At 36.6% G+C, this 22,729-nt stretch overlaps 2 protein-coding genes across 4 annotated transcripts; one reads left to right on the forward strand and one right to left on the reverse strand.

Annotated features, from left to right (window-relative positions):
- Positions 1–716: 716 nt before the first annotated feature.
- On the forward strand, positions 717–10,521 carry nadkb (NAD kinase b). 3 transcript variants are annotated; one of them, XM_084411103.1, is made up of 12 exons: positions 717–942; positions 1,775–2,035; positions 2,123–2,206; positions 2,992–3,121; positions 3,287–3,395; positions 3,521–3,606; positions 3,777–3,879; positions 3,983–4,137; positions 5,779–5,878; positions 7,564–7,721; positions 8,819–8,901; positions 9,179–10,521. In XM_084411103.1, the coding sequence occupies exons 2-12, from the start codon at positions 1,785–1,787 to the stop codon at positions 9,336–9,338; spliced, it is 1,419 nt and encodes a 472-aa protein (XP_084267229.1). In that variant the 5' UTR covers positions 717–942; positions 1,775–1,784; the 3' UTR covers positions 9,339–10,521. The 3 variants fall into 3 exon arrangements, with proteins under 3 accessions (XP_084267229.1, XP_084267228.1, XP_084267230.1); XM_084411102.1 differs by having other exon boundaries at positions 768–848; XM_084411104.1 differs by lacking the exons at positions 717–942; positions 1,775–2,035; positions 2,123–2,206 and adding an exon at positions 2,286–2,493.
- Positions 10,522–10,809: 288 nt separating this feature from the next.
- On the reverse strand, positions 10,810–22,348 carry sec62 (SEC62 homolog, preprotein translocation factor). Its single transcript, XM_084411105.1, has 8 exons — positions 22,226–22,348; positions 18,167–18,275; positions 16,405–16,510; positions 15,497–15,704; positions 15,325–15,420; positions 13,618–13,678; positions 13,422–13,541; positions 10,810–13,308 (listed from the first exon to the last, which is right to left on the reverse strand). The coding sequence occupies exons 1-8, from the start codon at positions 22,259–22,261 to the stop codon at positions 12,806–12,808; spliced, it is 1,239 nt and encodes a 412-aa protein (XP_084267231.1). The 5' UTR covers positions 22,262–22,348; the 3' UTR covers positions 10,810–12,805.
- Positions 22,349–22,729: the final 381 nt, after the last annotated feature.

Genomic DNA, 22,729 nt, shown 5'->3' on the forward strand with positions numbered 1-22,729 from the left:
AAGGCTTAAAACCAGCGTTCTGCACCATTCTTATTAATCTCTCCTTTCCCTCTGACTTCAGGGGTAAGTTGGGTTAATAATAGGTTTAGTGGTAAGCAGGGTTAGGAGGACTATGTTTTTGGACAGGAATGTTCCAGGATCAACAAAAGATATTGATCCAGGAACATGTCTTGACTGGTTAGCATAGCCCAATTAGCACTTGCTGGTAAACAGCCTTGCACCAAAAAATCACTTTTCCCCAATTGATGGTCATGCAGAGTGTTTTATTTGCAAACAAAATTCAAATCACAAATTCTTCTTTTTACTATTGCAGACATTTTGCCAGTAGCCTTTTTAACGTTATAAAAATATAGCAGAACCCTAGGAACAACGAACAAGTAAAAATCATATTAATAGATAAGCTGTTGCATTGTTTTTATGTACGGTTTCATTGCAAAAGCAGAACGTCGCTGGAAGACGGATGTGTTAAAGTGCAGTGAAAGAATGAAAAACTATTTTTTTTTTTTTCAGCATGACTAAATAAATGTATTAAAAACACAAAAAGCAAAAATAAATAAAGAAAAAATCGATAAAGAAATTCAAGGCAAACTTCTTCTTTGGTGTTTATTGGCGGTTGACAACCTAGTTTGTTGGTGCATTAAAAATCAAGGCAAACTAATCTAATCTAATCTAATCTAATCAAAGCAATCTAATCAATGCGATAAGAGTTTTCATTTGCTTCTCAGAGATTCTGCGCAGCAGCTGGAGTGTCAGCCTCGTGATGTCATTGTGGACATCCCATAATAAAAAATATATAAACAAGCATAAGCCGTTTAGCGTGGTTTAGTAGAAATAATGTTGCTGTCAAGGTAACGCGGTCTAGTGTATTAAATTTACCTCTTAGGTGGTGGTGAAAGACCGTAAAGTGCAAACGGGAAGTTTCGCGGTGTTTCCTGTTGTGTGGTAAGCGCTGGGGAAGTGTGTTTGTTTAGCTAACGTTAGCTCCGCGCGGCTAACTTAACTTGGGGGAAGTTTTGGTCGATGGATATGATCCTACTGATGTGTGTTTTCACTTTTCAGTGCAATGTCTCGTGTCGCTTAACCTAATTTAAGACAATTGCACCTTGTACGCATTAATAACAACAAAACCCTTGTTAGTAACAACAAAACCCGTGTTAGTAGCTTGATAGTTTGCATGTTTAGTAGTATGAGTAAATCTGCCTTTGCGTATTGTGCAGCACCATAATAAATAGTCTCTGGCAGCACACATCAGATGCGTTTGCTGGCTATTCATGGTAAATAAATAAATGGTTAGCTGACAGATAACATGTCCATGGAGTTATTTTCATCAACACTAAGATTTTAGTGTTACAGTTTAAAGTGACTATATTTTAGTATATTTTTAAGTCTTCACCCCTTTACACCTTAAATCACCTAGTTTGTGCTTAATTGCATTGCAATATAAAAGTTAAATGTATAATAATAATAATAATAGAATGGTGTTAAAATAGTTAAAAAATAGTTGTGAAATACTAGTGTCTGAATGAGGGAGGACATAATACATATAAATGTATTTACACATGACACCAGCTGAATATGTTTGATTCCTCTGTTCACACAAGCCATTGTTTTGTAATGCATGTCAAAATGTCTATTTTGATCAACAATATCTTATATAAAGCAGGGGTGAGATCAACCCCTGGACCCCTGATGAGGGGGCTCAATTAAGTCTTCCACCTCATTTTTAGGATTTATTTGATTCTTGTAATAATGTTGAATTGTTTTTTCCCATAAGAATTGAAGGCATGGAAGACGAGCTGCCCTCCAGAAAGGTGGAGGAGGGTGGTTCATCTAAGCGGTCACAGAGGCAGCAGGAGCGGCAGGGGAAACTTCCTAGGAGACGGAAAGAGGTGAAGAGGTCTCTTCGGAGGCCGGACTGTCCAGAACACCTGTCGGGGGGAAGCGTACATCGGTTGCCTGAACAGCACGAATCAGAAGCCTCTGCATCAACGGAGGACACTGCCGAGAGTTGCCCAAAAAGATGGGATAGGTGCAGGTATATAACATGCCATTTGATGTAGATCAGTTAAACTCTAAAGATAAAAATGTGAAGGGACTTAAGTGAAATGTCTGTTTGTTCCAGACGAGGGCATTTTCTACATGGACCATATCCTGCTACTCACTTTGGACCCAAAGCTTGTGTTCTTCCCAACCCGACCTCAGTCATGTAAGTAAGCGCAGGCAGGCCTTCTTTAGGTGAGGGGTGAGGTCACATCCCTTGTTACTGGTTAAACATTCAAGCAAAGGATTGGACAAACAAGTGACAGGACCCTGTGTGCCAGAGGGCGGGTTTTTTTTTTTTTTTTTTTTGGGTGGAGCTGGATTGCAGTGCAGTCGGGTACTTCTGCTACCTTCACAGGAGCGTTCATGTTGGAACTTTCTAACGGACCCCTTCCAAAATCCCTCCAGCACTATGCCTGTTTTACACCCCTCAGGACAAAATGCACGCAGAGGGTAATGTGGGGTTTTATGGTTTGATATCTGATGTTGTGCCTTCACATTTTCTTCATATTTCTGTGTCAATAAGGATGATTAGAGTGAATCTAAAAATGACTTATTCTGGATGTCATGCAACATTACATTTATGAAATTATAGAAACCTAGCTGTTACTTAGGCTTGGTTTTTCCTTGGTACAATAAATAAAATGTGTGTATTAAAGATTTATTTAAATATTTGACAAAGTTAGAAGAAAAAAACAGTGAATGTGTCATAACTGTTATTTGGGGAAAATATTATTTTCATTTTTCCCCCCATTTATCAATATCAAGAATGATCTGATCCTAGATCTGCCAGAAACCAAAAGCAGAAGTCCACATTTACAGTGCTTACAAAATGTTTGACCGTGACTGTAAGTTGCGTAATGAGTGTGCAAAGTACATGCAGTGTTTCTCTGTGTGAAGTACAGTGCAGACTCTCAGAATGTTTGCCTACTCTGTCGACTTTCCCCGCAGGCACATTCAGGATCCAGCCAGCCAGCGGCTCACCTGGAGCAAACCACCACTCAATGTCCTGATCATCAGAAAGATCCGAGACGAGACCCTGCTGGAGCCCTTCAAAGAGCTTTGCAGGTTTCTCGTGGAGGTAGGTTACACAAAATCCAATCTAAAAGCAACACTAGTTGTTGATTTAGAGTCTTTAAAGCTACAGGTGCTATTTTTTTACCCTTTTATTTTCATTATATCATATAAGATTTATGTTTAGATTTGGTTATACAAATTTGATCTACATTTTTTTTTCTACCATCAGGAGAAACATCTGATGGTTTATGTGGAGAAGAAAGTTGTGGACGATGGCTCTCTCATGAAGGATGAGTCATTTTCCGCCATCCGCAATCAGCTGTGCACGTTCAGGGAAGGTATGAGTGAATTGTCGGCAGGTTGACCAGTAACAGGATTTACATAACCCTGACACACCATTAACCAATAATGGAGTAGGTGCATTAGGAAAATGAGCGATTCATCATTGTGTTTGTTCATACAGGGTATGATGACATCTCGGACTGCATTGATCTGATTATTTGTTTGGGTGGAGATGGGACTCTTCTGTATGCATCATCTCTTTTCCAGGTATTCTCTCATCTCATTTGTGCACAAGAATCTCCTACTAGGTCATTCTCAGCTGCTTTCCATTAGATGTTCTCTGTGTGCTCCATATTAGCTGAGAGAATTTGGATATGCAAAAGGTAGTTGGAGATTGGTTTAAGAATCAAATGTGGTTTTTGTCTCATTTGTTTAAGGGCAGTGTTCCCCCGGTCATGGCCTTCCATCTGGGTTCCTTAGGATTTCTCACACCATTTAAGTTTGAGTCGTTTAAAACAGAGGTGGATAAAGTTTTTGAAGGTAGAGTGATTGAAAGTTTCTTATATTTTCCATCTTTGAAACTAGACAAACTTTTAGTAGCATGTTGTTTGTTATCTGAAGTGTTTGTGTCTGGCTCTTGTAGGTAATGCTGCCATCATTCTGCGCAGTCGTCTGAAAGTTAAGGTGGTGAAAGGCATGTTCCAGAGGAATGAGCAGCTCTTCAGCACTCAGGAGAATGGAATAGTGCCTCATAACCACATAAATAATGAGGCAGGCAAAATCACTCTGCAGTTACAGGTGACGCAGCACTCAATCAAAACATTGGGCTTGAGACAAAGTCTGTCTGTTATTTGCCCACACATTTTGGCACACAGGGCAAAAAAAGTACAAAAGGTTGTTTAAATACAAACACTGACAAAATTCAAACTTGCAATCCACCAATTAGGACACTGGAAAGAAATCTGATGATATGGTGTCTACCAGTCACATGACACAAAGGGAGATACCATAAAACAAGCTAAGGGCCTTTTTTTAATGTCATGCCATTTTACCTAGTACTTTGTACCAAATAATAGGTATTATTTTATTATAGGTTTTTATTTACACACACACACACACACACACACACACACACACACACACACACACACACACACACACACACACACACACACACACACACACACACAGTGCATTTATATTTATAAATACATAACCTATACATAAACATTACCGTTCAAATGTTTGGGGGTCAGTAAGATTTATTTTTGAAGGAAATCAATACTTTTTTTCTTTTTTTTTTTTTAGTAAGGATGTGTTAAATTAATCAAGTGACAGTAAAGACATTTATAATGTTATAAAAGATTTGTTTCAAATAAATTCAGTTCTTTTGAACTTTCTATTCTTCCAAGTATCCTGCAAAGAAAAATGTATAACAGTTTTCACAATAATATAAATCAACCCCACGACTGCTGTCTTCTTATTAACATTAATAATAATTAGAAGAGCTGTTTTAAAATGGGAATAATAATAATGTTTCTTGAGCACACAATCAGCATCTTAGAATGATTTTTGAAGGATCATCTGACACTGAAGACTGGATAAATGGCTGCTGAAAATTCAGCTTTGCCATAAAAGGAATACATTACATTTTAAAATATATTAAATTAGAAATGGCTATTTTAAATTGTAGTAATATTTTACAATATTTCTGTTTTTACTGTGTTTTGATCAATTATTTGCAGCCTCGTTGAGCATAAGAGACTTTCAAAAACAGTTGGTAAAAATCTTGCTGAGCCTAAACTTTTGGACGATAAGAGTACTTATTCATGCATATCCACAAACATAGGCATATTTATAAACGTATACATATAAATGCATGTACCTGTACCTGCTCACAATGAATATACAATTTATTAGCTAGCCATAAAATATTTGACAACTTTTTTTAGAATGCAGCATTCATATAAATTAGTTATAGTTGTAACTATAAATTGTTATAAGGGTTGAGGAGACAAGAAGCAGATCTTGAAATTTGTTGCACAAGAAAAAAACATGAATGTCTGCCATGTAAGGGCACTCTTTGAGTATAATAAAAAGCTTTTTTTAGGCCAAAGAAGCTTAAACAATTGTTTAGGCCAGGCTAATTCTACACTTGATGGTAAAATGTGGGGGTTTTTTTTCTGTCCTTCAAGACTGTTTAGAGATTTTTCCATGGTGACAGACATAATAGGAGTTATTTGAAAATAACAGCTGTGATAGGTCTGTATGTCCAGTTGCCATAGCAATAACTTGATGTCATTGACAACCTGCTCTTTTATGTCTGAGATGGATATTTTTGACCAGAGTGGCATGTGATTTGTGCAGAAATACACCTGCTTTTGTGTGTAATTCATCCATTCACCATCTGTGTTATGGATATTATGTGTGTGTATGAAGGTGCTGAATGAGGTGGTGGTGGACAGAGGACCCTCATCCTACTTGTCCAATGTTGACCTTTACCTGGATGGACGTCTCATCACATCTGTACAGGGTGACGGTGAGCACAGATTGGCCTGACCAGTTTTTATCTATCTTAAGAAATTAATACTTTTATTCAACAAAGTTGTGTTGAATTGATCGAAAGACGCATTGTAATAATGCTGTTCTTTTTAATTTTCTATTCATCAAAGAATCTACAAATGTATTACGGTTTCCATGTAAATATTAGGCAGCGCAGTAGTTTTCAACATTGATAATTGCAAACATTCAACATTGCAAATCAGCATGTTAGAATGATTTCTAAGGATCATGTCAAACTGAAGACTGAAGTAATGACAGCTGAGAATTTAGCTTTGCCATCACCGGAATAAATTACATTTTAAAATAAATTAAAGACCCCGTGGTGAAAATCAAAGTTTTTAATGTTGTTTATATGTCTGTGGTATTTTATTTTATTTTAATATTCTCTAAAATTCATAAGTCAACATACCATAGCTGAGTATTTTCTCTTTAAAACTGCAGTGAAAAAAAGACAATCTCAAAAACACGGTTTGAAATCGCCGGTGTTTCTTACGGGCAGGGGAGTCTCCAGAGAAGCCAGGTTATCCTGGTGTATATATATATTTTTCTGTTGATATGAGCAACACATTATTAGCTGTTTGATAACATAGTCTAGCAAAAGGCTAATCATATTAATTACCGCTATGTGTCCGATGTAAAGATACCATCGTGCAGCGTTTACCTCAGTAAAGTTGATCGAGTAAACCTCTGAGCTGGTGTGAATGGAGGTGGGGCTAATTAGCATATTCATGAGTCCACGTAACTTATACTAAAAGCAAAGGTGTAAAATTACATTCAAGCTATTTAAAGACATGAATAAAAAAAAATTCACAGGATTTTTTTTTTTTATGTCAATTTGTTGATTAAAAGATTAGTTTTAAGGGATAAAATTCACAGGAATTTTTTATATACCGGTATGTCAATTTGGCGATAAAAGATTCGTTTTAAGGGATAAAATTACAGGGGGACTTATATATTATAATAGTAATATTTCAGAATATTGCTGTTTACTGTATTTTTGATCAGATAAATGCAGCCCTGATGATCATAAGAGACTTCAAAAACATAAAAAAAATCTTACAGACCCCATGGTGTGTAGCTTGTCTTAGACGCACTTCATCTAAGGCTGCGTTTACACTTGGCATTAACATGCGACCTGTTGTTGATGTTGTCCACATACACATTGAGAAGACAAGTGTAAACACGCTTCTGATCGGAATGTTATCTGATCAGCGTGTCCAGGTTCGGAGGTAGTCGAGGACGCATTGTGATCGGATCTCGGTGTAATGTAAACGCAATCCAGCCATCGTGTCTGCATTCACAGGTGGGCGTCACACAAAACCCCCGCCCATTGTCATTATTCCCCCTCCTCTCTCTGGAACTGAGAGCTGTGTGGTTTTTGCAAGATTTGTAAAATGTCCCCCGACTGAAAACTGTAAAAGAAAACCCACCACTTCAGATCTGTTATCCAGATACAGAAGCCACTTGATGTGGACAGGTGTAAACGCACCGTGTCCTGATTGACTTATGATCGGATCACGGTGATCGCATGTTTGTGCCAAGTGTTTGATTTGTTTTTCTTCTAGCCCAAGCAGGTCACAGTAAATTTTGGTCTTTTTTGCTTTGACAAGAGTCCAGCTGCCATGAAAATAGATGTAAATATGTGGCTTTGTTTCTATGCAGGTGTAATAGTTTCCACCCCCACGGGCAGCACAGCCTACGCTGCTGCAGCGGGAGCTTCCATGATCCATCCCAATGTCCCTGCCATTATGGTGACCCCCATCTGCCCTCACTCCCTCTCTTTCAGACCCATAGTGGTGCCCGCTGGCGTGGAGCTCATGGTGAGAATGACATTTTGCCAAGGTTTAGCCATTTGAATGACTACATTTACCAAGCAAACTTGCGTTTTTTTTTGTTTGTGTTTGTTTTGTTTATTCATCTCGTATGAGAGCTTCAAAAGAACGGAGTTATCTTTATTTATTTATTTATTTATTTATTTATTTAGAAAAGGGACAGTGTACATTAATTAACATTCACCAATGTAAATGTACCCAAATTAGCCCGAAGGCTAGTTTTCGTTGGTAGTCCCTTTGCCAGATGTTATCAGGCTCTAAAATAGAAAAAAAGGGTTAAACATTACAACAATACACTGCAACAATCATAAAACTAAAACTTGTAAACATCTCTGTAAGATACAGTTAAACATATTATACAAAAAGACAATATATATATATATATATATATATATATACACACAATAATAAAAAATTAAACAAATATTGTTATGAGTTAAATATGACTATAATAAAATTATTAATAATAATAATAATAGAGGAGCAGCATTAATGTTCACATTGTTGGTTATGAAGAAGCCATTTCTTAAGATTAAGCTTAAAAGAGTTAAATGATGAGCATTCTCTAATCGATTGAGGTACAGTATTCCACTGATGTGAAGCTCTGTATGAGAAAACAGCTTGACCAAACGATGTTTTCCTACGTGGAATTATACAATCCGCTCTAATTGCACCTCTTGTAATTCTGTTTTCAATAGATTTAAATGTAATAAAATCAGCCAAAGGAGGAGGAGCCAAACCATGCATAATCTTATGAACTAAACAAACATTTTTAAAGTTGATTAGATTTTCCCAGTTAAATAAGTTATACTTATTTAAAATGTAACAGTGATGATAACTGAATTGTTTTTTATCTAAAATTTTAAGTGCTTGTTTGTATAGTGAATCAAATGTGTATTTGACCAGCTTGTCAAACAATATGTAACATGAGAAATAATCATAGAGTGGAAATATATCTTTGCTGCATCATTTGATAAACAATTTCTAATAAACTTAAAATTAACCAAGTTGAATTTAATTTTTTTGCAAACTTTTTTTATGTGGGTTTTAAAACCATCTTACGACAAACTGTATTTATTCTGCAGATAACGCTATCGCCTGACGCTCGCAACACAGCCTGGGTCTCATTTGATGGCAGAAAGAGGCAGGAAATCCAGCATGGTGACAGGTGACACTTATTTATACAATCCCATAAGCAAACAAGTTCCACATAATGCAGTGATAAAACAACAGCTGTGTTAGTTATGGAAATGAGTATCAACAGTATCAGTAGGGATCTGCACTCAGCCTTTGTACAGTTCAAATGCAGTTTCATACAGTTTCATACAGTTCAATTCATTGACTTCATTGTATAGTAACAGAAAACGGGTAGTTTAGATTAAATCATCACTTGAACTCTCACAACGATCGGATCTGTTAATGATGAGTTTTGTTTTCCCCCATAGCATTAAGATCACGACCTCTTGCTTTCCGGTTCCTTCTATCTGTTGTCACGATCTGGTGTACGACTGGTTTGACAGTTTGGCTCAGTGTCTTCACTGGAACGTCCGCAAGAAGCAAACACGTTTAACAGATGTCAGCGACTCTTCCGAAACGGAGAACTGAAACCACCAAGTGTTCTCACAGTCTGTTGACATTCCAAACGAATTCAGATTTCCATCCTGACTCACTGAAAAGGAGGGTTCTTGATATTTACATTACATTCTTCATGTCCATATTCATAGATTAATTTCATTATAGCTCACAAGTGCTCGTGTTCTACCTAGAAAAATAACACATTAACTAGTTAAGAGGTCAGCCTGGATTACTCGTAATTTATCGGTATCTAAAAGTTTGTTTAAGAGCATCTAAAATCATGACGCATGATTGCTTAATGTCATTATGCAGACAGTTTCGTACATTCTGTTTTTGTAGCTGACGGCTTCTCATAATTAACAACATGCTGAAGAGTAACTGATCCAATTTACTTTAGAACAGTTTTTTTTTTAATACCATTTATTAACATTTATTATTGACAAAAAATATTATTCCGCATCACGTGGAACATTAAATCCATGTTTAAATAGTTGTTTAGGAAAACTGGACATGCACATTATAGCTGGAAATGTAATTTGTCCACGAGCATAACTTTGTGCTTTACAGTGCATAACTCGTAACAACGTAGCTGTTGACTAAATTTACCACAGACATGAGTTGGGCTATCTATATTGTTTGCTACAACAGTAGTTCCTCTTGTGTGGTAATACATGGCATAGGAAGTCATTCTTTGCACAAAACTGATTGCAAACACAAACTGACACTTTACTAGACACATTGTACATTCAACTACTAAGATTAAACACGGTTTGGCAGGCTTTTTCTTGTAGCTCACTTTAGCTGTTGTTCGATTTCCATTCAGATTGACTAACCTGTGCAGAGCCTTTATGAATATGAATCAAGTGTTCTCGTTTTTCTCTTTGTCGGTTTGGCCGTTTGTCGATCTTGACAAAGAACGTTGTAGCCTCCCTGTGGCGACACAGGATGGTGCCACATATACCGCATTTCTTAAGCCACCATCCCTTGCTTAATTTTTGCTCTACGTAAGCTGTAATTTATTCATTTTTACAAATGCACTGTGTTTTGTATTTCTCACTATGTATTACTAATCCTTTATCTAGGTCGTATCACATTATTGCATAAGAACTGGTATTGCTGAATGTAAGCTGTTTACATTTTGATGTAAATAAGAGATACTATGACATGCATTTGTCTGGTTTGTAATATTTCAATAAAAATTAATTTCTTTTTATCTTGTATGTTTTATTTGAGCCTTTTAAATATAACCTTATATTTTAGGGACTATTTTTATTAAATTTACTTAATGCTCAAGATTTGAAATGTACCATTCAATCCTGCAGTGGTACAATCTTGTATTTAATCTTATGTATAACGGAATAAATGTAATTGTTTTTGACTATTAAGCTTCTTAAGTGAAACAATCTGTAATGTTTGCAGAGCAATGGAATAGAAATCATTACATACATATATTAAAAACCAAAATGCTTGTGACCGTTTTCAATAAAGCAATGCAAACTGCTTGTGTTCTATATTTTTATTGCAATGAAAGGATACAGATAGTTTTTGACAGACACTTCAATTATTCTCCATATACTGCGAAAAGACAATCCTCAACATTGATCCAAATACGTACAATTAGTTAGTTGAAGATGCTGGCCACATAAAAAAGATGAGATTTTATTTCTTTTTTATAAATGATATAACTACATTTTTACAGGAGTCACCTAATGTCAAATGAAACTTCCTGCAAAAAAAAACAACTGGGATATCAGCATCTTTCTCTCTCATAAAGACAACGGGACAGAAAAAAGGTGAGTGAAGTTACATATAAAGTAAAAACATGTCTTTAGTTACACGTTGTGTCATGCCCAGTCTATCCAGGTCTTCAAAGTCAATGACAGAATATTGAAAACATACATAGTATTTCTACAGGAACACTAAGTGTGACCCCTCTGGGGTTTTGACTGACAAGATCATCTACTTACAGACGTGGTTAAAGATTCATACATTTGATGAAGAGAAAGAGAGAGGCGTTCTCTCAGGCACGAGGGCTTTCCCTGCTCCTCGTCAACTTGAGATGACCATGAATTTTGAGAGATGCGTTTAACAATGGTTTTTAGGTTTTTTTTTTATATATAGGAAAAACACCTTTTCAGCATCTTGTCTTGTGCGCTTTCGACAACCACTAGAACTCAGATGTTTGCTGCATTCTTTCTGAAGTCTTCAGCGTTAAAAACAGTTGGTGGTTTTAGTATTAGTACAAAATGCAGTGAAATGAAAAACCTGTGTGTCTGACATTATAAAATAGAGTACAGTTCATGCTGAACCTGAACCGCTGGCATGAACATCTCTGGTAGATTTATAGAATCCATATATAAATGATACATTTGTATTTTATCTCTTAAATATCATCCTCAGTATGAGTCAAAGAAACAGCTAATGTAAAATAATACTCTAGCCAATTAGTTAGCAACCCTACGGAAAGATAGCATTGGACCTTGGCCCTGTTAAAATGCGAACTAACAAACTATTTTGGACCACAAGCCGCTCTGGGAAGTACGATTTGTCAACCTCGGACTTTGAACACCAGATGGGAGAACCAGAGGCTATGATGCACAGATGTGATTGGCTCTAGAGGACATATACGAGCTACGGCATGACATGTTTGAACTCCTTATCTGTAAGTTGGTCATCATTTAAATGTACATGAAAAAAAGCATCAATATCCCGCATCATTTGGCACAAATGTGGATGTAGTTTCCCCTTTTGAATGCAGACATAAGACTCAAATGAAGTTTGGTTTTAAATAACGGCCTACCACAGTCAAAGATACTGCTCCAATTTATTAACCCCTCCGTTTTCACTAACAAGAGAACTATTTCTCGTTAGGGTCACAAAAGACCGTAGCTCTCGTCCCAAACCTAGCAAGATCTCCCAGAGTTCCTCAAAGAAATGTCACAGGTCAAGTGCCATTGACATTTATGACTGAAACGATAGATATCTAAGACAAAATATGTTGGTCCGTCCAAATTATCCAATGTATCTAAAAGGAAAGAACAAAAAAAACCAAAAAAAAACTTCAACTTCAGATTTTAATCTTTCAGACTATATTGGAGAGCGAACATTCATATGTGGGTTTAAAAAAAAAAAAACATTGTGAAAGTTGACCGATTCAGTCCTTCTTAACACTACCAACATGTTTATACAACAAAACGCTTGACATTAGATAAAGTTGAACATGGAAAAAGAGAACCAGAGAAACATGGGGCTCGGGGAGACTTGCATTATTGCATCCACAGTGGGGAAAGCATTTTCAGGGAAACCAAACAGCCTTTGCGATATTTCCATTGTCATTGTAGCCGTTTCCTGCTCTCGTTTATCCTTGAAGCCTGTCTGTTTTCACAGAGGAAGATCTCAGCCTGAACAGAAATGGGAAACATCTTCTGAACTTGACAGAAGAACGTCAGCAGGTCCACGTGGAGCATGGGAGTATGTGTGCGGTGTGAGGAAAACGTTTAAGTCTGAACAGTCAAGGGCTTTGTCTCACTTTGCTCTTCTTCATCAACTTCCTCCTCATCCTCCTCCTCCTCCTCCTCCTCTTCTGTGTGCTGCTCCAGCTCTTCTCTGGTGATCATTTCAAAGTCGTTGCCGTTGCTGTGTTGCGAGCCCTCGTCCTCTCGCCTGTCACTGTCTGTGTCTGACTGACGCTCCGCGCCCGCTTCCCCGCTCGCCTCCATTTCTTTATTCTCGTCTTCATCCTCATCCTCCTCGCCGTCTTTCTTCTCGCTGTCTGATTTATCCTCGCTGTCTGATTTCTGCGCTTTGCTGGAATCCGAGCCCTTGTCAGATTTATCGCCGCTGGATTTCTTGGAGCTGGAGCGGGGACCCTTGTACTCGTGCGTATAGAGGGGCCGGAAAGAGTCGATAAAGCCCACGTCGGCTGTCAAGTTCGGTAGGAACCAGAAGTGATGGCGGCCGCCGGTCACCAGCCAGATGATCAGGAACAAGATGCAACGAGCTGATCGAAAGGGGAAAAAAAGGAATAAGAGGATGAGAAAAGATAGAACATGTCATTTGAAATTGGTAGACGATATCAAAAAGCAACTAGAATGTAAAGTCTTAAGGTCGTACCAACAGCCAGTAGTAGTATGCTGGCGACGAAGCATCCTGCTGCCACGCTCAGGTAATACACACCAACCCTCATCTCAGCAGGCCACAGAGGGAACAGAGTGGCTGCGATGACGGCAATGACTGCAAACACACACAACGCTCTCAATCAGGACTGGAGCCAGTCAAACGACAGACACTGTAGAAGAACAGATCCTACCTAGAATCAATCCCATGGCAAAGGTTTTAAAGTGGACTGGATCGTAAATCCAGAAATAAACCTGTAGGGAAGACAAATGTTTGAACTTTTTCATTAGAAAAAAAAAAAGACATGAAGAATCTATAACAACACAATAACAATACCCAGCCAGCCTGAATATTATAATATTACGTTACACAAGTCTATAATATAATATAATATAATATAACATAATACAATATTCAGGTTGGCTGGGTTCCAAAAACATAAGTGTGTAAATTGAATTATATTATTTTAAATAATAACAACAGTAATAATATTAAGATAAGAAAGACTAATATATTAACAATGTTATTAAATATTAAGGTAAATAATTAAAATAATTATTATGCTACTAGTGTGGATATTGTTAATTAAAGCTAAAATTTTAAATTAATAAAAACGACAAAATTACTAACAAACTAAAATTAAAATGAAAACTGAAATTATAAAAACAGCTAAAATTAAAAAAAGAAAAACTATAATAGTATATAAATTATACCAAAATAACACTGCATACTAGCCCTGTGCAATATTTTATTGTTTTATTCCATAAAATAGTTAAATGTGGAAATTTTTTCTTACACTGTAAGCGTTATTTCTATAACTGTTAGTAGCTCCAGTCCTCGATTCTGATAGGTCAATAGCTGTTTTATTCACGATAAGGCACGACTATGAGCTCTTCACCTAACGGTTCTGTGCATCACTGCGCAACATAAACATATGTTTGTTCTTATTTGAAGAAAAACATAAAAATTAGAAGGCTAAAAAGTTTAAAGTGAATTTTCCGTTTCATAGGCGGCATGACAGTAGATGAGTGGTTTAAGGAACAATTTGGAGAGAAGTGAACCGTCATGCTCCAGTGCTGAAATTATTATTACATGTATTATGTATTGTGTATTATAAGTACAAGTATTATGAGAGAGAGATCTACCAAGCGAGTGTATTATCTGCATCTGATATACCATTCATTCTTCTAGTCAAGCTTATATCCAAAACATAAGTTGCAATGACTGCTGAGGAAAGCTGTATCTTTGTCTTTTTCCCTTTAACAGTTAAGGGGATTCCCCATGACTAGTTGATGCATTTCTTATAAGGTGTTGTTTAAAGTAAAAACAACGTCCGTTTACAACCTTGTTCCAGGCCCTTTCAATATAAAAGTCTTTGCTACCGACTCACTCATAAAGACAGTCTTTGCTGCCATCTAATGGCGCAACAATGTAACTTTCACTGAAGTCGAAAAACCCAATCACTAACGGACCCTTCTTCAATACAAATTACGGCATATTATTTACATGAAATAAAATACTATTTATTGAACAATAATATTAAAATGAACAATAATAGTCATTATAAAGGAAATAATATAATAATGACAGACTATGAGAACGGTTCATGAAATGGCGCATTTTATCCAGCGGAAGGCATTTAGGGATTTTACTTCATGAAAGTAGCATTGATACATATTTTTGGCTTTAATATTTGTATTGTGTGGTAAGTGTTTTATAACAGCGATAAGGTGCGACAGGCTGTGCCGTGAATAAGTCACGGCTGAAGGGCGTTGTTAGGAACGACGAGCATAAAGACGACAATTAAATTGTTAACTGCAAATGACAATTCATCGTCAAGCAAGATTTATATTTACAAGCATCTGTTAGATATGACTTTCTGCATGCTACTCGTCCTGACCTCACTGCCATCCAAGAACAGTTGGTCCTCATGAGGTTCCAGCTTGAACTTCTTTTTCACATCCTTCTTCTTCTTTGGAGATCCTGGACTGTCATCCTAAACACACAGAAATAAGCCATCAAAATAAAGCTTCATGAGCTTGCACTCATCCTCTCAGATGTTCTAGTCATACGTTTTTTTCCTTCTTTGTGTCCGCAGCCTCAGAATCCTTCTTTTTGTCTTTGTCTTTTTTGCTCTTTTTCTCCTCTTCCTTTCCACTGTCACTTTTAGCCTTCTCTTTTTCCTTTTCTTTCTCTTTTTCCTTCTCTTTCTTTACATCTTTCTCTGGCTTCTTCTTCATCACTTTCAGGGCTCTGTGGAAAAACTGCTTCTTTAGGAGCCTGTGAATAGTAAGAAGAGTTCAAATTAGTGGTTGATTTGTATTTTTCAAAATACAAATGTTCAAATACAGATATAATGGGAGCAGACTGATGGAGATGTATCATAAAATCAAATCAAATGAGACGTACACAAAATTATGGAATTGAAGAATTTTACAAGACATTTGTAATTTAATTAAATAAAAGTTATTCAATTACAAGTCAAAAGTGGCAGTAAAGATTTCTATATTAAAAGGGTCTTCCCACAACACAACAATGTTTTCAACATTGATAATAATAATAAATGTTGTGTCCTTGTTACATATGTTACATGTACTTACTTACCATAGTAATAACAGTAAATTATGCATAATTACATGCAACTAACCCTCAACCAAATCCTAATCCTACCCTAACCCTATAGTAAGTAGTAGTACATGTAGTTGCTTAATATTACTCAGTACTTAAATATATAATTACACTGTAACAATGACACCTTAAAATAAAGTGTAACCAATGTTTCTAATATTCCAACTCTGCATACTCTGATAATATTTCACAATTTTTACTGTATTTGTGATCAAATAAATGCAACCTTAGTGAACATAAGAGACTTCTTTCATTTTTCTTTAGCTTCGATATCTCAACTAATTATTTCGATAAACAGCTTTGTAATATCAAATACTACTGAAAATTCAAAAGAGAAAAAGACTAGGTTTACCTGTTGCAGTAGTCCACCACTGACTCTCTGGTTGTGAACAAAGCTTCCTCACCCTTCTTTGCTTTGGCCCACTTTGAATCCAGCAGACATTCGACTGCTTTAGAGGCTGATGAGCAGAAAACAAACATTTGGTTTAATGACAGCATCTGAAGCAGAAAATAAATCAAGTCCCCCTGGAGTAATAATTATAATCAACAATAACTGTATCCCTTAAAACTCATCTTTACGACCCAAATTGACATATTTAAAAGTTTTCTTTTGCCTTTAAATAGCTTGAATGTAACTCATTTAGTATACGCGAATCCATGAATTGTAATATCAACAGAAAAATATACTGTGATAACCTGGCTTCTCTTGAGACTCCACTGCTTCAGTCATAGTTAATGATATGCTAAAGCCCAGTTAGTTTGTGACATAAGAAACACCAGCGATTTCAAATCTTTACTGTCTTTAGATCACTGCAGTTTTAAAGAGAAAATACTCAGCAATGGTGTTGACTTATGAATTTGCACATGGTTTGCCTTAAGGCAGGGGTTTTCAAACTTTTTGTGTGTGTGGACCACTATTTGTAATCAAGAATTTTCGCGGACCACCTCATAATACACATAATAAAATATGTCTACACAGAGTCCTACCTGAATTAATCTGCACCTCTAAATAGGCTTACTAGCACTAAAACTATAACTGGTCATCACATCAGTACAACAGGCTTGTTAAAAGAAAGTTTACTGCACACAACGGCTGCCACATATTTAATTTATTTATCTACTCAAGCGCCCGAGGGCATAATCAGGTTCATTTGAACAACAGGCTTATTTCCATAGCAATGGAGTATGAAATCTATACAGTAATAAGAACACTGGAATATAGTCAACATTTCAAAACCTTTGGCGATTTTAGGGGATTATTAATCTTCAGAGTTTTACAAGTCCTCAAAAAGTACCTAGGCTTGAGTTTGTCCACTTAACAGCACATCTGCAAAACATTTCAGAAACGCGAGATCAAGAAACTAACTGGAAATTAAAATAATAATAGGCCTTATTCATTCCAATTATAAACATTTCGTTTTATATAAACTGCCTATGCCTAACTGTGCGTTCACACCGGACGCGAATAGTGCGTCAAATTCAAAAAGGGATCATATGTCAAATTCGCGCTTGCTGCGTCTAGTGATAGGCTTGACCACTTTGTATCAATTCGCGCGTCAAGAGCGAAATTGACGCGCGTAAAAACAAAAGTTTGAAGCGAAATTTCGTCCGGTGTGAACGCACCATTAAAGGCTATGCGTGTGATGTGATAATGAGAACATATTTGCCTCTGCCCTTTTCTCTTCAGAGAACCTGTTGCTATCCACCGAACCAATGTTGTGGTTCTAACGGCACTGAACTTGAATGTCACCGCCGAACACCACTAGGCTATTTTAGTAATCACACAATAACTTGACAATTTAATTAAAATGTTATATCAATATAGGCCTACATATTATTTTTACTTTTTTTTTTAATGGGAATTTCCTGGTAAAAAAAATATTATTTTATTTTGCCTTTCCACGGACCACCTGCAGTACCCTCACGGACCACTAGTGGTCCGCGGACCACAGTTTGGGAATGGCTGCCTTAAGGAATATTAAACAACATATAGACATAGAAAAGAACATTCAAAACTTGATTTTTTTTTTTTTACCACAGGGGGTCTTTAAAAGAAGCCTTGATGTAAACCCTATACTGATGGCACAGAAGAAAACAGGAATGAGTGCACTGACCGACAAAGTAATCCACTCGATGTCCCATCATGTTGGTGGATTTGGTGGGGCAGTTAAAGCGCAGGTACTTGGCCACCGCCTTCTCCTCCTTGGTAGGTTCACTGACCTCCTGAAAAAAGTGATAAAGATTGTGAAGACTTGATGATAAAACTGGTCTGCTGAAGATCTAAACAAGCCTCCATGTGAATCTGCAATCAGATCACATTAAATATAATGCTATGCAGTCAGAACGTACAATATATATAGGTAAATTCAGTACCATATTGGTTATCAGCTGAAATTTGTGAATCTTTTAAAGATATTGATACTTTTATTTAAAAAAAATATTCAAAAAAGACAGTAAAGACATTTAAATTGTACAAAAGATTTATTTTTCAAATAAATGCTGCTTTTTTTTCCTTTTCTTTTTTCCATTCATAAAAAATGCATCACGGTTTCACCAACAAAAAACAACAACCTATTAACAACACTGATAAGAAAGAAATGTTTCTTGAGCAGCAAATCAGCATATTAGAACGATTTCTGAAGGATCACGTGACACTTAAGACTGGAGTTATGATGCTGAAAAGGGTTATTATAAATCGTAAATAATATTTCACAATATTTTTACTTTATTTTGATCAAATAAATGCAGCCTTGGGAAGCATAAAAACATTTGTAAAGAAATCTTACCGACCCCAAACTATTGAATGGTAGTGTAAAGCCCTAAACGGCTTAGCTCCAGTCTATTTAACGGATCTTCTATCCATCGCGCACTTTAAGATCACTAAATTCAAGGCTTTTGGTCATACCTAGGATATCCAGATCCACCAAAGGAGGGAGAGCATTTTCACATTTAGCTCCAAAACTCTGGAATAGCCTTCCTGATAGTGTTCGTTGCTCAGACCCGCTCTCCCAGTTTAAAACTAGATTAAAGTCGCATCTCTTCAGCCAAGCATTCATATAATATTTTAATCTTACAGTTCAAATTACAATCCGGCCTCTAGTTAATAAACGCCAGAGGAGAACTGGCCCCCGACTGAGCCTGGGTTCTCCCAAGGTTTTTTTTTTTCTCCACTGGGTCACCTGATGGAGTTTTAGGACACCATTAGGTCACTTGATGGAGTTTTTCGGTTCCTTGCCACCGTTGCCTTTGGCTTGCTCAGTTGGGGATATTTAATTTGATTTTATCAATCAATAAATTCCACTAGAAACAAACCTTGTTGTATTATTTTAATTTAATACTGTGAAGCTGCTTTGATACAATCTGTATTGTGAAAAGCGCTATACAAATATACTTGACTTGACTAGTGTATCATTGTAGGAAAAATGAACATGCATATTTTACACTAATGATTTAATAACACTGTTAAATTATATCTTCAGCAAATTGGTGTAATGCTGACATTACCTTCTGAAACAATTTGTTTTAAGTGTTTTACTTTTTAATTACTTCAAACAAAATAGCATAGAATTGTAATACCGGCCAAAAAAAAAAAAATTGTAATATGTGCATCCCTATTATATGTAGAGCATAATTCTGGACCAATGAGACTTGAGAAACACCATGGGAGTGGACCTAGATACTAAACCAAGACTCATAGATGTAAAATAAATGACAAAAAGCTGCTTTGTTCCTTTGGCTACAGTCCTTAATTCCAGTGAAAAATGATATCAAGAGAATTTAGGATAACAGCAGTGCAGGAATCCAGCTAACCCCTCTGAAAAAGCTTTGAAATGAACCTCCTGCACTGCAGCAGGACCCTCGTCGATCATGGACTCAATGAATGTGAATAATTAAAAGCCTCAGCTCACCACATACTGATGTGCTGTGCTCTGTAATCACCGACTCCATTCAGACACACCGAGTCCTCACTGACCTGCTTTATTAAGCTAAAGATCATTACTTGTGTGACCACCACACTATACAGAAAAACTCCAGCCTATAAAAGACATCATTCATTTGAGTAATGAATGACCACCAGGCATAACTACACTCATAAGCCTGAGGTTTTAGTATAGGCTCCACAATCCTTCAGTCATACTCTATTTGGTCAGAATGTCTCCTGCACGGCTCAGAGAAACATTCAATGGAGAGTGAAGACCATATAAACATGGTATTTTTGTCTGGGAGTTTCTGGCATGGTGCCTGCTATTCCTTTGGATTTTGTCAGCCAGCCAACTGTTTATGGATTATATTGTCTCAGTCACCTTGGTAAATAATAACTGGTCTTGCACTACAGTAGGCCCTGGTCTTGTTATCATTACGGTTTGGTGGTCTCTCAGTGAAAGCTGTACTACATTAGACAGGCTGATGACTTCAGATAAACTGCTTGAAGGGATAACAACTCATTTCGTCCTAAACCTGTATGACTTACTTTCTTCTGCGGAACACGAGATTATGTTTTGAATATGTAATGGTTGCAATTGACTTTCATTGTATTAAAAAAAAAAGAAAAAAAAAAGCCATTTTTAAAAAATATCTTCTTTTGTATTCCACAGAAAAAAGAAAACCGTACAGGTTTGGAAAGACATGAGTAAATAAAAGATGACAGACTTTTCATTTATGGGTGAACTTCCCTGTAAAACTTGATCTAATTGGTATCTTTACAGTGAAACACATTCGGTACTTGTTTAAGCTTGAAACTTTAAAAATCTAAAGATTTGATTTAGGTTTCCTATTTATGTTATTAAGTAAACGTACTGCAGGATTTCTCATCTATCACTCAGAGTGGAAAATGTTTACTTGGCCTTTACAGTGGCACTTTTATTCAGCAAGGACACATTAACTTGATCAAAAATTACAGTAAAGAGATTTATAATGTTACAAAACATTTCCGTTTCAAATTAATGCTGTTTTTTAAACTTTCTATTCATTAAAGAATCCTGAAAAAAAAGTATCATGTTTTCAAATAATAATATTAAGAAGGGTTTCTTGAGCAGAAAATCAGCAAAGGATCATGTGACACTGAAGACTGGAGTAATGATGCTGAAAATTCAGCTTTGCATCACAGGGATAAATTACATGTTTATGCACTGAAAGAAAACTGACCAGCAATGACAGTGGATTTCAACCTGTTGCATAAGAGCATAAACCAACACGCTGGAAGGATCATGAAGAGTGACTCTCTTATCAAGACAACACGTCATTACTCAAAACTCCACAGTTCGTTTACATAACACCATATTTATTACAGGAACACACAGTGGCTGTCTCAAAGCCAAATGAGTTGCCAACCTAACAATGTTTTTTAGGGATGATAAACGCATTCTGACTACGACCAAAAATGATGTTTTAAATCAGTGGCAGATCCACATAATGTAGCATGATGGAGAATGGCCTTACAGGGATAATTCACCCAAAAATGTCAATCCTGTCAGCATTTTCTCACTCGTTTGAAATCTGTATATGCGTTTTCTCATGGGAAAATGAGATATTAGGTCAAATGTTATGGAGAGTTCACTTTTAATGCAGTAAAAGGTGACTGAGGCACACAAGTCCTTGTGTTTTCGACGCAGAAATAAAGTCAAATGAGATTGAAACAACATGAGGACAAGTAATTGATGACAGAATTGTTATTTTGGCTTGAAATGTCTGTTTAATTACACTGCAAATAAAAACAAATGTGGCGATTGTGCAATCGTTGTGAAGTTACGTATTATGGGCGATATTTGGTCAAATTCGTGAAGCATCTGAGACAGCAGCTGGTTAATAATAAGAACAGCCTGCAAACCGAGCTAAGATGGCCAACTCCATCAGCTGTGCCACCAGACACATACTCTTCGCAGGGGAGAGACATTCAAATCAGGTCATGCTCACATCAAATACATCGAGTAAATGTATAAGTGTTTAGATACCTGCCAAGAGATACACTGCATTACCGAAGAAAGGCGCAAAATTTGCGCCAACACTGATAAATAATCCACCTCCCATATACATGAAAGCACTGCAAAAATAACGGATCATTGTACAACTGTATGTTATGTCGAATAAAACACTAATTCGAGAAATGACACAATGCCAAGCAGAGGCCATCTAAGATTGAGCATCTGATAGCAAATATTACGTGAATTTGGTACCTGAATTCGCTTCTTGTGTCTCCTGCGCTCCGCCATGATTTCTAACTTCTGGGTTCCCTTGACGTGGTCACGAACAGAGTGGGGAGGGAGATCTCGCGATATTACGAATAGCCCGTGATCAGTCACTTCTTCGCTTTGCAGATTGAAATCTGAAAGAGTGAATACTGCCATCTGAAGTGCAGGTGAGGCACACAAAGTGCGTCAGTGCATTGAAGTCCTTTTTAATGTTGTTAATGCAGCTGATTGAACGAAGCAAACTGCTTGATGAAAATATCCACAATTTAACAACACTGAAACAGGTGCGTTTAGTTTGCCTGTCTGTCACAGTATTGTGTAATTCTAAGCCTGACAAATCCCACAATTTTGTTGTGAGAACTAGATGATAAAGTATTATCTATCATAAAATTAACACATAATGTTTCTTAAATGTTTGACACCTTAGAAGAAATATTTTAACCTGGGTTGTTAGGCTACTAGTTAACTAAACCTTAAATAAAATGACTG

The sequence above is a fragment of the Rutilus rutilus genome, assembly GCF_951802725.1.
Source record: "Rutilus rutilus genome assembly, chromosome: 6".
Classification (NCBI taxonomy): domain Eukaryota; kingdom Metazoa; phylum Chordata; class Actinopteri; order Cypriniformes; family Leuciscidae; genus Rutilus; species Rutilus rutilus.